The sequence below is a fragment of the Ambystoma mexicanum genome, chromosome 12 (assembly GCF_040938575.1).
Source record: "Ambystoma mexicanum isolate Mex_15411 chromosome 12, UKY_AmexF1_1, whole genome shotgun sequence".
In the NCBI taxonomy this organism is placed as follows: Eukaryota; Metazoa; Chordata; class Amphibia; order Caudata; family Ambystomatidae; genus Ambystoma; species Ambystoma mexicanum.
In genome coordinates, this window is record NC_090936.1 from 735,452,157 (window position 1) to 735,467,108 (window position 14,952).

Genomic DNA, 14,952 nt, shown 5'->3' on the forward strand with positions numbered 1-14,952 from the left:
ACCATTTGTGTGCTCCCACTAGCCAACCGTAACCTTAACACACATTCAACCTAGGCCCATCTGGTGTTTTCATTGGTGGACCATCACATCACTCCTCATCAGAGGTCCACTCTTGCTTCTCTCCCAGGTGTCCTCCAGCACAAGTGGCTCAACGATAATTCTTACCAAAGATTCATCTTTGCCCCATTCCATATGTCTGTCTTTCACCTGTGATACATCTCTGCATCACATCCTGTGCACATCACTACTTTTCACTGTTCTATATGCTGTCACTCACAGTGAAACCTTACAAGGCCCAAGAGTTAATGGAGCATTGCAACTTTTTTTTAATTACCCTGTTTTGATTATTTAAAACTAGGGTAAAGCTGCATGCTTTTTTATTATAAACTCAAATTGTATACTGAAACCAGCCTCCAGAAAGAAGGCTTGTTTGAAGTAATCCCCTTACTGATACCTAGGGAGGACCCATCTGGCCCCCTGCTCAAATATATATTTGTTCATGATTGCTGGATCTGTGTATCTAAATGTATATGTTTTTGTTAAAATAAAAATCACATTCCATTCAGTTGAGCGATCCTCTGAAACTATCCAGTCCATAACTATTCATTTTCCTTATAAAACTGAATTTGGTTCTTTTCGTATCTACTAATAATTTGTATTTCTTTCTTACTAGTTTGTCTAGAAAAAAAGTTGGATGCCATGTTAGTCCAGATTTAAAATCTAACAAAATCCAAGTTTTGATACCTTTTATTAGACTCTTAAAATATTGTGTGACCACCATATGATGGAGTCTGGGTCTTGGAAAGTGAATGCATTTTACAATTCCCGTATAATATTTTCAGTTAGTTCAATACAAAGTGTTAAAATTCGGATTTTCTAGCTATGACATTGCTTGTAGTGTACATATTGTTACTCTTGGTTCAAAACATTTGTATTCCCCTTTACATTAAACAGACAATTGTACTGCAGTGCTCCATCTTGATACTTTTAATTGTGTGACTGTGCCCTTTGTGCATTCTCTGAACATTGAGGCATTGCTGCTTTGCATGTCCCTTTCAGTCTCTCAGACCCTTCATGTACTCCTAGTTTATCGTTGTCCTAAACTTGATTCTTCCTTCACCTTCACCTTGGCCTTTACACAGCTGGCTGCTAATGTATTGTGGTTTGCCAATATTTCTATCACTGGTGACTTTAACATACACCCAAATGACCCTACCAATCACTCCACTGCTAGTTTTATGGCAGCTATTGAGGACTTGGGCCTCCCTCAGCTGGTTCATCAGAATACTTACAATCTTACAATCTTGGCATCAGACTTCACTTAATTTTCTCTCTGGTAAAAATGGCCACCGTTTGCTGCCCGGCCTGTTCTATGAACAGATCACTTTATTGTACCCTTTACTATAAATAGATCAGTGGCTCGTGTAATCTATCAGGCTTAAGGCCTGCCTCGGCATAAATGGCACTAGACAAATTCTGATTAAATTTCTGCTCAGATTACCAATGCCTGCATATCGTCTGCCAACACAGATCTTGAAACCCTCTCGCAGATATTCACTGCCACTGCTAATACTTAAGCTCCCCTAGGCCCTGCCACCCACGCTTCTGTCCTGCCGAACCCTGGTTTACTCCACAGTTAGTTGAACTGAGGATTCTTTGTAGAAAGGCAGAGCGTAAATGGAGTGCCAGTTATTGCTCCCCCCGCCCCACGTCTCTCATCTACTTCTCTTGGACATAGGCCATCTGGCCCTCCTCTCTAGGCCTGCTTCCTACCCCAGTTGCGGTGATAAAGGACCTGGGCTGTCAAATCTCGGCATCTCTTTCTGCAGAAGCCCAGGTCAGCATGGTTTGCAAAAATGGCTATTTTAAACTTAAAATTCTTCGGAAGGTTCTTCCGTTTCTGCCAGCTCCTGTGGTGTCAGCTTCAATCTTTGTAATGATGGACTACTGCAACGCTCTTTTGTATTTAGCTAAACCTCTTTCTCATCTTAATAGGCTACAGGTGCTGCAAAACTCAGCTGCTAGGGGCTGCTACATGTGCCCCTTGGTGTGCCTCATCGGCCTGTCCACCGCCACTGGTTGCTGTTACTCGCTGTATTGAGTTTAAGATGATCTGCATTGTCCACCATGCTTTTCATGGTATTGGTGCAGAATACCTTGAGGACAAATTCCGTCCCTACAATCCCGGCCAATCGTTGAGAGCAGACCATATGCCTGCCTCATTCAGGTACCTACGTTTAAATGATCTCAGGTGGGAGGACGAGCCTTCTCTGTGGCAGTGGTAGTTCTATGGAACAACTTGCCATTCTCCCTACGCGCGACCAATCTTTTTTTCGTCAACAATTTAAGACCCTTTTCTGTTTTCGTTTTCTCTGCTGTTTTTCCTTGCAGTCTTTTGAGCACAATGATGCCTTTATTGGTGTAGGTCTGCGCTATACAAATTCTTATAACATAACACAAACATGATTTAGGAACTGTTGTATTTTAGAGTTGTTTGTTGAGTTCTTTATAAATTGAAAGGCAAACGCCAGCATTCACTTTATGGATGCAGCACCTTTTCTTGAAGTGTAACCTACCTCTTCAATTTTAACAGAACATTGTGACGAAAAACGCTGTTGTGAAGCAAATATAGTGTACCTGTTGGAGCAAAAATAAAACCATATTTTTCAGTTGTGTTTCTTCATGTTTATAAACTGTTTGTCTAATCTACCCAGCCTCTTTCACAAACACAATCTACAATTATTTGAAAGATGGTGTCCATTTCCTTTTTTTTTTTTTTAAAAACCTATGATCCCAGTTTTCTTGGTGCGATGATTCAGACATGGATGCGAACGGATATAAATGTGTTCAGATTGGCTCAGTTAAAGCCCTTTGTGCACAAATAAGGTATTCAAGCAGCACTGCTAGACATTCTCAAATCCTAAACTAGACATTTGCAAATCCTAAACTGAGCACTTTTAAATAAAACTGCATTTGCCTCTGAATGTAGTTTTCTTCCAAACTCTGTTTTCAAGTTTTTGTATGTGACAATCGCACCGCCTTGATTTATTTGTCTCTCTCGTTCGGTTTCAGAAGCTGGAGATTGGCAAACTGTCAGAGGGAAGTTTATGTCGATCAATGCAGCAAACATGAGCTGTGCATGCCCGCGAAGCCCGAAGGGTCTCTCCCCAGCAGCTCACTTGGCAGATGGCACGGCAGATCTTATTTTAATCCGCAAGTGCTCGCGGTTAAATTTTTTAAGGCATTTAATTAGGCATACCAATAAGGACGATCAGGTATGTCTTAAGCAATGTTTTCATTTGTAAAGGTAATACATGTTAGTGTGTATTTCTATTCATTTCAAGACTCTACATATTGAGCACGAGGCACAGATGAAACCTATATAATTGTAATATGCATTAAATGTGAGTTTGCAGGAACATACCAAAACAGTAGTCAGTTGTGCATCTTACATTTTAAGCAATCTTCAACAAAGTGCAGTATTGTGGTTCAGTTCCACAGTATGTACTTTGAAAGCTTTTTACTTAATATTGGGGATTTTCAAGTCAATTCTACTGTGTTCCAGAAAAGTTGTACGTGTTGTCAAAAGTGACCATCACTATAGTCTAAGCGGAGCCTTTATCTTTGCTGTTCTGAGAAAGGTGATCTGAAACCTGGCGACTGGGCCGGGTTTGTTGTGTACTTGCCTCCAATTTGTTCTGACTTAATTAAATTTGATCCACAATATACTGTGCTTTCTTTCTTGTACTGAATATAAATGTTGGGAATTTGCAATATGACGTGGTATAAAAGTAGTTTGCACTAGAACCGGTAACTTCGAGGTGCTATAGGTCTGATGATTCAGACTTACTTAAAACAAAGCAACGTTCCCATTCTCACATCTGTACAGAAGCTTCAATCCTAGAGCATTTGATAATCTCAAAGCATCCTGTACAAAGAACATATGGTAATGTATCTTTAGTACTATGTTTAGCATGCTTATGGGCCCCGTGTTTGAAACATGTTAACATGCACAGGTATTCTGGTGTGCAAAATTGACTGCTGAAGTGAAAGCTTTGATGTTGAATGAATGAAGCCACCCTTTAAAAACACACTGGTGTAAATCAGCGGCCAATGCACAGTGCTTTTTCACTATAGTGACTCCAATCCGACACTGTTAAGCAGTATTATGTTTGCTTACATTGCGGTATAATTGTGATAGTTGGTATCTTAAAAACAATCTGTATAACCTCTTGTCAAAGCTATACATTGAATACAGTTTGGGGGGCTATAAAACTAGCCTAAAAGGTTTTAATTCTGTGCAGATATGTTTGCTGCCATATGCAGGCCCCTTCCGCAGCCTACATCCTATCCCTGTATCGTACCATTCCAATTTAAAGATACCAAGAACTTAACCAAGACACAGACCAACACCCAAGCACTAGGCATCCTTTAAAAACAAGACACTAGTGTGCAGCATACCCCACATGGGCTGCACACTGGATCCAAGAAGAAGAAAATTCCACGGATCGGCAGGAATTCGACAATACAACAAGCATCTTCCCTCGACCAAAGACCTAAGTGGCAGACGCCTTCTTGCAGAGGAGCTTCATGTCCACCACTGATGACTTGGTATATCTATTCAGTGCTTGCCCTTAGTCTTCCTGCCACCGTTCTTACATCAATTAAAACATCAATTCCACTATGGCATTCTGCTTCCCTTGATTTGGTGGTACTCTGTTGACTGCACTGCACAACCCAACCCATGTTCCCTTCTCGCCTGGGCATGCAGACATACACCCAGCGCACACATCTCATCCACTCCATTGCCACCTGATATACTTCCCCTTTCAACCGAAACCTGCTAAACTCCGAGTCCCTAAATATTACACAGTTTGCACCAATTCCCCTGGAAGTGGCACAGCAACAGTCTAGTCCTAGCCAAAGGCATGCAATGAGCATCTCCCTTCTTTCCTAGAGCTTCTTCACTTAAACTGATGTGTTGGATAGTCTTTCATTCCTGGCATCAATGAAGACTTTTCATTGCACTAACATTACTGTTGCACCCTTAACTCCTGCATTATCCCCCAGCCCACTCCATGACAGTATGTGACATTTGCCACACCAGGCCTGGACCTATCCCACCATATGGACACTCTGCAAACACAGCTGCTTATCCCTCAGTGCACCAATTAATTCAACCTGCAGAGGGCATTTTTCCTTCCACATATGCACGGTCCGTATGCACTGTGCCTGAAGATCGTCTGTCTGTTCTCCCTTGTCTTCACCCCTTAATTGCACTGGTTAAACTGCAGAATCGCCGTCAAGCCTATTTGCTTTACTGCAAACTGTTAAATGTATTTTATGCACTTACTCTGCCTGTGCAGACTATTATCTTCTCAGAATTTTAAGGGCTCTGAGCGACTGTTTTTTTCTCTCCATGTTCCCACCCTCCTTGAGCGCTTTGAAACACTTGCCTGTGTATAGGCGCTTTATAAATAAACAATACCATACAACGTGCAACCATATCTTTACATCCTCTCCTGATCCCCACCAACCAGACCAGAGTAGATTAAGCACCATTCACTCTGCACTTCCTCTTATTTCCTCGCACTCTTTCACTGTTTCCAACTCTTGCACTCCTCACTTTATGCACGGACTGATAGATGTCGCCTATATGCGTGAATGTGCCACAAATCATGATATGGCTGCACTCCAACTGAAATAAAACACTGCAAAATGGCTATTACTTTCTGGTCCAAATATCTTTGCTTATTCGGGTTTCGTGAAGCAAGTTTTTATATTTCACCTTTTATCTCTTCTTGGTAATTATTCAAAAGCCACATTTGTCCAGATTTACATTTTTCAATGACCAAATTGAAAACGCAGGAAACAGTAGAAGGCTGTTTGAAGTATTCAAAACAATTAGAGAGGCCGAATGTGCAACCTAAGACTTTCATCCCCACCAATGAAGACTGTACTAGAGTTCAGCAGGCCTTTGCAGAGAACGTCAGCTTGGCCCAGAAGCAAGTAGCAAGCAGTCCAGGTTTGGGTGTACAATCTAACCTAGAAATTAAGGAAAATTGTACTCAGTCAAAGATTGAATGTAAACTAGTTACTGTGACTGAGTTAGACAGAGTACTTGAACATGTGTCCTGCTACAAGCTATGGTGATATTATTCCATCTAAACTTCTTTTAGGAAATGCTAATGTTTTCACCCCTTTCCTTATGTGATTTGTGAATGCTAGCGTTGCATATAATACTGTACCACACACTATTAAAGAGGTTGTGGTAAAAAAAAAGGTGGGTTTGAAGTCCAAAGATGCAGGAAATTTGAGACCTATTACGGAGTTTCATTTCTTTTTAAAATTGTTAAGATTGCCTCTGCACAGATTCAGGAACATTTAGAATACTGCTCTATCTTGAATCCAAGGCAATCTGACTCCAGGCCTGAGCATGGCTCAGAAAGCTCCCTGGTGGACATTATCGACAAAAGGTAAAACGGAGCTGTTAGTATTATTGGACCCATCAGCTGCATTTGATCTTCTAGATCATGAGCGGCTCCTGAAAACCTTCCGAACTACGGGAGGCTGCTCCGAGAATGCAATAGGTTGGATTTGTTTCTACCTAAATAACAGGAAATCCAGAGTAGACTGGGGAAATGATGTGTCTGATCAAGCTATACTGAGTTGTAGAGTACATCAAGGTGCATGTTTATCGTCAGTTTTTTTCAATGTGTCATTAAACCGCTCTGTGATCAACTAACTGGAATTGGGTTGAACTTCACTAACTATGCACAGGGTTCAAAATTGAGATTCAATGAGCAGGAGCTAAAACCAGTATCTCGGTGTCGGGCATCACCCTTTAGACAGGAGCTACCGCAGGGGAACCCCGAGCTACCAGAGATGATTCTTTAACTTTTGATCCATTTTGTATCAACCATTGTGTATTTAAAACATTTTTAAATGTGTATCCGATGTGTTCTACTTCTTTATTAACACTCTTTAGTTTGTGTATCTATTTATTGCACGTGTAATCAAATAATTTCTTTGTACAATCACCATCATAAGATATTTCCATTATAAATGACATCCTTAAACTTAGTAAAAACAAAATAAAAAATAAGATACATTGAATACATACAATATTTCCATAAAATAACATACCTTCTAGAATAAAAACACACCCAATTTGTACCCCAAGTTCATAAAATATTTCTATTAAATAATCACAATAGTTAACACCATACTACATAATATTAAGATCGTACCCACCCATAAAACATTTCCAGAGCTCCTGTTTACAAAATCTCAAACAATCACTTCTGTATTTGATGAAATTTCGGTCCTAATGGCATACAAACTTAAACAATCAGCAAACAGATGCCTCGTAGTTTCAATGACAAATTCCCTGCATAATCTACAGAACCGCTGCTCACAGGCAATGCCAATCTGTGCACCAATGATTTCAAATGTCGGCATACAGTTGCATTTAATTAACATATATGTCCTATCTATAGCAGCGTTTGGATAGGCCCTGAGGTATTTAGGTTTGTTAAAGCCCATGAATTCATTACTGTTTTTCTTTGTGGCCAGATCAACAAACAGCTGTTCTCTGTTGGTGGTTTTCAACACTTTCTACACCCTATATTAATTTTTAGAAAATGTAAATCTCCCCGAACTGCCACCCAATGCGTCGGTCCAATAAACCTTGATCTTTGTTGCCCATTACAAAACAGCAGTATTGCATGGGTGTTTTCCAGTCACTGTATATCTTGTAAATCATGTGAACAAGAGCGGACGGTTCAATTTCATTTATATTCCTAGTTGGCAATAATAGTTTTATCGAGACCGCAATGGCAATAATGTGCAGACCACACTCAAGCATTATATACTCATAGGGCATACTACAAGGAAGCCTCTAAAGTGTTTTAAACGTTTTCCTTCAAGAGCTTTTAGTTCTCTGATGAATTTGTGCCTCCATACTTCCACATCGTATAATACAGGGCATCTTCTATTTGCTTGATAGATGGTGAGAACAGTATTAATAGTATGAACCCCATTCTCAAATACTTAGTTAATGTCACATTTACACATTTGGGAGGCACCAGTTGGCCTTAGAAGCCAAAAGTAACTCCTGGTAGCTGTTGGTTTCAAGTTAACCAGGCTCTATTATGCTAGAAGCCGGAGCTAAATAGCTCCCAGCTCCCCTCAATTTCGAACTCTGTATGCAGATGACACCCAGCTAAAGATGGAGCCGAGTGGTAACTATGTCAAGGATTGGGACAGACTATCTTCCATTTTGTCGGCACACTGAATGTGCTTGAACAACTCAAAACCTGAATTTATGATCTTTGGATCTCCACAGGCAAGAGGTAAACTTGATTCCAGATATTTGAACTTGAACACTAAAGGTAGTGGTATTTGAGTTCTGAACAAGGAAACATTGGGTGTGTACTTTGAATCCTCGCTGGGCACTAAAGCACATGCTTATTGTTACAAACTCAGAATACCACCTCAGACTGTCTCCAGTAAAAACTGTGAAACAGTGGCGAGATGTAATCATGCCCAAAATTGACTACTGTAACACCTTTCTAAGTGGAGCAAGTAAAAGCAGTAGTCAAAGGCTTCAGGAGGTACAAAAGAAATCTGAAGCAATACAACCCTAGAAGAACTCTACATTCCTGCAATACTAATCGCCTTGTATCTCCTAGAACGAAGCAGGTGGGCGGGGGCAGGGAGGGTGCAGTCGCTTCTTCCCTGTCTAAGCAGCAACTGCATGGAGCCCAATACAAAAATTAAAATCATTTGAATATAGCAGTTTGCAAGATTTAACATTTGCAGATACTGCCAGGATGTGACTATTTAGTTAATGCATTTTTCATCTATTGCTTCTTTTGCCCATTCTCCAATGGTAAAGTTGAAGGCTGCTAACTGAAGCAAATACAGATGCCTTTTTGAGGTTAATGCAACACCCACAAGGACTTCCTATGGGTAAGATGAAAATTGTTCATTTTGCTGAAGAGATTGGGAAAGCTTGCAGTACCAGATTGACAGGTGATATTGCAGAATTGATTGTGGAAGGTCATAATCAGGACTCAGACAATGAGGCATAGTTTAAAGGTTGTATTGTTGTCGAATCTAAAATAATATTTTCTAAGTCTACCACCTTGGTTTCTATTCTATATAAGAAAGTCAAAAGGGTGCTTGTCAGGGAGACTGTAATAATTAAAACATCTTCTGCTCGGAATCTTGCTCTCGCCGCTTACTTTCCTGATCTCAAAACAAAACCTCAAGACAAGAAAATCCCGACCCCCCCCCCCATCCCCCCCACACTTTTATTTTGTCTCTCCCCACTCTGGTGCTCATCTTCGCACTGTCCACTCTGGGGTGTTCTACCGCTCTTCCGACTATGGGGGCACCTCACCCCCCCCCCCCCCAGTCTTGGGCTCTTCTTACACTCACTCCCTGCTCAGGGATATGCTTCACTGTTCTCTCTTTCACCCGCCTCCATTTCATCAAGAGTATATGCTTAACAGAGAATCTCGAGCAGTGCAGAGGGGTGTTGAGTTCGGCTCTTATTGTTGCAGAGCCACTTACTCGATTTTTCAGCTGGGCTCCACATCAGCTTTCCGAGGCTCTTCTCACTCTTTCCTGTAGCTCGGTCTGTGCAGAGTCACTTAGGAGAACTTTCATCTGTACTCTGCATCCCCCATTGTTCTTGCAGATTCTCTGGGCTGCTTCAGCCAGCCGTCGGCTTAAGCTGTGCCCCTTGTCCCACCCGCCAGCAATGAAGTACCCTCCTCCTCTCTGGACACACCTCCTTTGGCATGGCTAAACTCTGTGGCCTGTTGAGGTTCCTCAATGTTTGGTTTGATCAGGAACACTCCTCCAGGAGACTGTTTAACTTGTTTCTCCTCTTTCTTCAAATGAGATTTTGAATACCTAGGGTCAGAAGCCAAGACAGCCATTAATAAAGGTTGCATCTGGTTATTGCAAAATCAAGTCTCTTGAGTTTTACTTGGGTGTTAGTACTTGGGGTTTGGAGGGGTTGGGGGATGACTTAAACCTCTTGCTATACCTTTCCATAAGGGGAATAGCAGGCTCACCTCCCTAGTCCCAAAGGGTGCGGCTCAACCTTAGGGAGAGGTAACAATCTTCCATAATTTAGTACGAAATTTCACTGGTGGATGAAGAACAGCTTTTTTTTTTTTAAAGTCTACCTGCTATTCTCCATATGTTTTTGTCTACAATTCCCAAGATGCTTTATTGTTGAATATACTTGTTGGTGCTGATGGGAGTTGTAAGTGAAACAATTTCGAGTGTCGCGCATGGCCAACCCCTCGACTGCAGTACTGTAGCAATGTGCTACTGTCTCAGTGCCACCCTTTGCAATCGCTCTGGTCTGGTTTCAGATGGTCAGTCACAAAGTTTAGTCAAGCATTTCCAATATCCTGACACTTTCGTGTGACTCTTCAAGCACCACCCATATCCACTTTCAAAGACCCTCACAATCTTTCAGGTGGTGAGTTGATTTGAAGCAGGCCAAACCTACAACGACGTTCGGAACTTTCCACTCTTCGATCAGAAATACTCCTGTGGCTTAGGCCGTTTCCACATATCTAGTACATGCTTCTGAACTCGTGTTGATCTTTAATCATTCTCTGTGCTTATGCCAAGACAAGGCCCGTCTGATTGGCAGCCCATGTGCCTACCTAAAGCTTTGATATTGCCACTCTTCCCCAATTGCTTGAAATACCAGGGCATATAGGGAGCAATAAAGGAACTGCATTGTTTTTTTAACAGAACATTGTTTCCTTGCCTCGCCTAATTCCCAGAACCAACCCAATCGTTAACATTTGTTTTTACTTCAATTATCTGCTTTCAGTCCTTAGAAAATGAGTATCTCCTTGGCAGTATTTGTGTCAATGAGACAATACCTCTGTTTGGAGCTGTTGGACGCAATCACCAAAAAAGGTTAATTCTGCATTCTCCCGAGAGGATGGTCCGTGCCTGTCCCTCACTTGAGTGTAGGAACACAGTTTACACTTAAACACTGAAGAGTGAACTGTCTGGGTTCTGTGTGCAGAAAGAAAATCCAAGATAGTGGCTGGACTTTTTTTTATTTATTTTTTGTCTCAGTAAGGGGGTGCTGGTCAGCAACAATGGAGGAGAGACCAAATTATTGATCATCATAACAGTTTGAAATCAAGGTGGGAAGACCAGGAATCTGCCTCTGGCGAGAGACCACCACATAAGAGGGTGTTTTGTAAATAGAGGAGAAGCATGGGTGTTGCCTGAAAGATTCAATTGAGTATAACACAGATGGAAGAGGTATGCAAAGAAATTAAGGGGTAGCGGATGCCAGAAGAGTTTCCATTCTACTTAGATTCCTATTAACACCAACCATAAGGAGACTGAGCAGCCACGGAACGGTGTTGGTATCGGAAATTATGCTTCTGCGAAGAGTGATTATAAGTGATTTGCTGTAGCCGAATGAAGAAGATGCTCAGTGGTTTAGATGTGGAAAATGATTTTCTGTGGTGAGCACTAGGGTGAGAAACTTGCATAGAAACCCTATGAATGCCACTGGTCCGGAAACGGTGCTTAGGCCTATGAGGGAGGCTTCAGTGAGATTGAGATCCGTAGACAAATGTTGGATCAAGAAGTAATGGCCCTGTGACTATTCCTGGCATAGGAGAAATCCAAGCTATCAGCTGGGAATACAGTGTATATGAAGGCAGACAATGCATTTTCAGAAATGTAGTTGAGGTAACAAAGTCCCTGAAAAAAGTATGTGTTTCAAAGTGCAGTGGCAGCAAGGAATTGCATTTTGAGAAATATAGTTATAATGTACTTATTTACAGGAGGAAAAATGCTCTTCTGATCACACAAGAGTGTACAATAGATGAGAACAGATTTGACGGGAAAGAGTGCGCTTCTTACAATGGGGTGAGCTTGAAGGACATTCTGACAAGGTTGTGGAGTAGATGGAAAAGTCACCGAGAACAATACATAAGTGGACATAGATGGATTAAGGACAACCACATTGGATGTTTTTAAGTGCAGGCAGGCGGTATGGTCAGCTGTGCTCGGGATGTGACCATGATGGGTGAAGTGCTAGAGTGGAGGCAGAGGAAGTGAAGGACAGAGGCACATTGGAAGCAAAGAAAAAGTGTCACCCAACAGGCAGATGAGAGGTAGGTTAAGAGGGTAACTCAGAGGTGAGGACATAGGGTTTTAGTTTGGTTTTGAACAAATCTGTTTTGGACTGTCTCGGATGTCCAGGGGAAGAGCATTCCATGCAAGTGGCGCAAAAGGAGAGAATCGGTGGAAGCGTGAAGAAGCACATGGAGGGCAAGTAGCCACAAGGGTAGTCAAGGTAGAGCAGAGATTACAAGAAGGCTTGTAGAGTTGGATAGAGGAGGATGGATACATTTGTGCCTTACTGCGGAATGATCTGTGAACCAAGAGAAGACATGTAAATCTGGCCCTGTTTTGAAGGAGAAAGAAGTCCTACATTGTGGCTTTTACAGCGTTTCCAACAATAAGTGTTTGGAGCAATGGAGAGACCGTTCATTTCAACAATAGGGGAGTATTGAGATGGGAGAAGCTAAAGAAATGGATCGATGGTGTACCTTGCAGGCCGGTTTTCTCGAAATCCAATTTGCCAAGTCCGATTTTGACACTGCAGGGAAACCTCATTTTCCTTGTGTGCCTCCTCTCTACACAGGGAACACCTTGAGGTTTTCATCATCTTCCCAGCCCTCATCCTCCACTCCTTTGCCTGTTTTTTGTGGGGGCGCCCCTGACCCTCTCTCCTTTTTTACCTCCCTCCTACCTACCTGCGCTCCGTCCCTCTCGCACATACATACATAGACTCACACACACATAGACACACAATTATCCCCCTCAACCCTCCTTACCTTGTATGCCTGTCTTCCTCTACTTAATCACATACAAATCGGATGCCCTGATTTACACAGATGCGATGGAACAATAAGCTTGCTGTGAACAAATTGGCTAATTCAAATGAAATGGAAAAAAACAAACAAGAAAAAGGAATTTGTGGAGCTAGACAACCGCAGGCATTGGTCATTATGGGATAGATATAATATGGAGAAGTGCATGTGGAACAGGGCCAATCGATGATTAATATAGTTAGATGAGAGAGAACAAATATTAACAAGAAGACAATTTGCCAATTGTTAATCCCCCCCATTGCCTGATTAAAAACCTGAGTCTAGTCAAACCCAGATGAAGAAGTTTTTCAGAGGGGAACTCTGCCTCTGGGGTAGGCTGATCCTTCCTTCAGTCCTCTGATTGCCCAGGCTTAGTTTCACCAAATCCGGTGCTCTTTCAGCACCACAAATTTTCCACCTAAATAGAGTGCTCGTTCAACTTTGCGTATGATGCTTGAAAGCCTTTGAGCAACTATAGAATGGGGAATCGCTTCTGTGCGGCATCTGACTTTCAAGAGTCTGTAGTAAATAACACAGAAGGGAGGTTACCCCTACTCACACAGGAAATGGGGAATATATCAAATGCAACAAGAAATTGTTCCTGGTGCAGATGTAAATTATTTAAGAAAATTCATTATGTGGCGTTCAAATTAATCCAAGAGACACTCTGAACTGGGTACAAGAAGTTATAAGTGATTTTTTAAAAACATTTACTCATAGGTAATTGCATTTATGCAGAGTCTGTTGCTTTTCTCCTTCCTGACAACCCCCGTTATACTTTCCTGAACATAATGGTAGACACATCTTCACCTATTAATCCAATCATCATGGAGAATCTGGATGGAAGAGGAGAGTAACCAGAAGGCAAGATTGCCTCAACAAGTGTCTTTTTTTGGAAGACCGCTTTTGTAACTGTTGTTTGGCTAGATTAACTATAATTGGTGCCCATGGACAAAACAATAGCACAATATTGCATGACCTTATATCGCTCTCGGAAATAAGCACGTTTTGTATTGTAATAGTTTGAAATGTCCAGGGATTGTTCAACCTATAGGAAGAACATAGCTGCGAGGAAACAAGTACATTTTGTTTGGTTTTATATATAAACTGAAATTGTACATCAGCCTAATGTAGGATGAATATAAGAATCCTTCTCATCTCATTTGTGATTGTTTACTGGCTGTTACAGTTGATTTGCTATTACAGCTATTCTTAAAGGTTCATTTTAGGATATCCATGATAGACAACATAATTGCTGTACTTCTCTCTTTGCAGTTTGACTTCCCATTTGTGGAAGTTTATCGTGTGAAAAAGTTTCAGTTTACACCAAAGCATTCTGAAGATGATGAAAGTGACAACAATGATATAGGAAAAAAACATTTCGCCCATATTTGCACAGATCGGCCACCATGTGGTTGCAGCCGTACAACTAGTATTTGGAACTGTGATGGAGAACCTTTGGAACAAGCAGCTATAGAAGTCGGGTATGTACTATGCCCATCAATTTGCATTGATGTAGCAGCAACTAATTGATATATTGAATGTCTGTATTAGATTAGAATGAGCAATATGTTGCTTAACACAATTACATCTGTTTAACAGGTGTTGGGAAAGAAACACACAATGTGCTGTCTCAATGCTGTAATACTAATTCTAAAACATTCAGTCCTATTTTTCACCAAAGCTTTCATTAATGTCTTTCACACCGGTGACCAGGTTCCAATCACCAGATAACAAATTCAGGTTATGGGTTCATTACAGTGTGGGAAAATAAGAATAAATAAAATATATTAAGTGATGTAGTACATTTCTGGATCATAACTCTCAAAGGTCTGGTTGTGGAAACGGGGGGCGAGGTGAGGTGAGCTTGGCAATATGAGTTGATGGACAACTATTCTGTCTTTCCCATAACCCAAGGTTCCTCCACCTGAGGCCCCACAAGAAACTCTCTCTCTTTTCTGGGGATCTTTCTCCAACTCTGTCCACCTCCTATTTGCAGTTCACTCTGTGT

At 41.4% G+C, this 14,952-nt stretch overlaps 1 protein-coding gene across 1 annotated transcript in view; it reads left to right on the forward strand.

The window, feature by feature from the left end:
• CERK (ceramide kinase) overlaps window positions 1-14,952 on the forward strand; it is a 679,079-nt gene that overhangs the window by 643,091 nt on the left and 21,036 nt on the right. Inside the window, 2 exon segments of the mRNA XM_069629241.1 lie at window positions 3,073-3,275; window positions 14,217-14,425. Of these exon segments, the coding sequence (XP_069485342.1) occupies window positions 3,073-3,275; window positions 14,217-14,425 (412 nt within the window).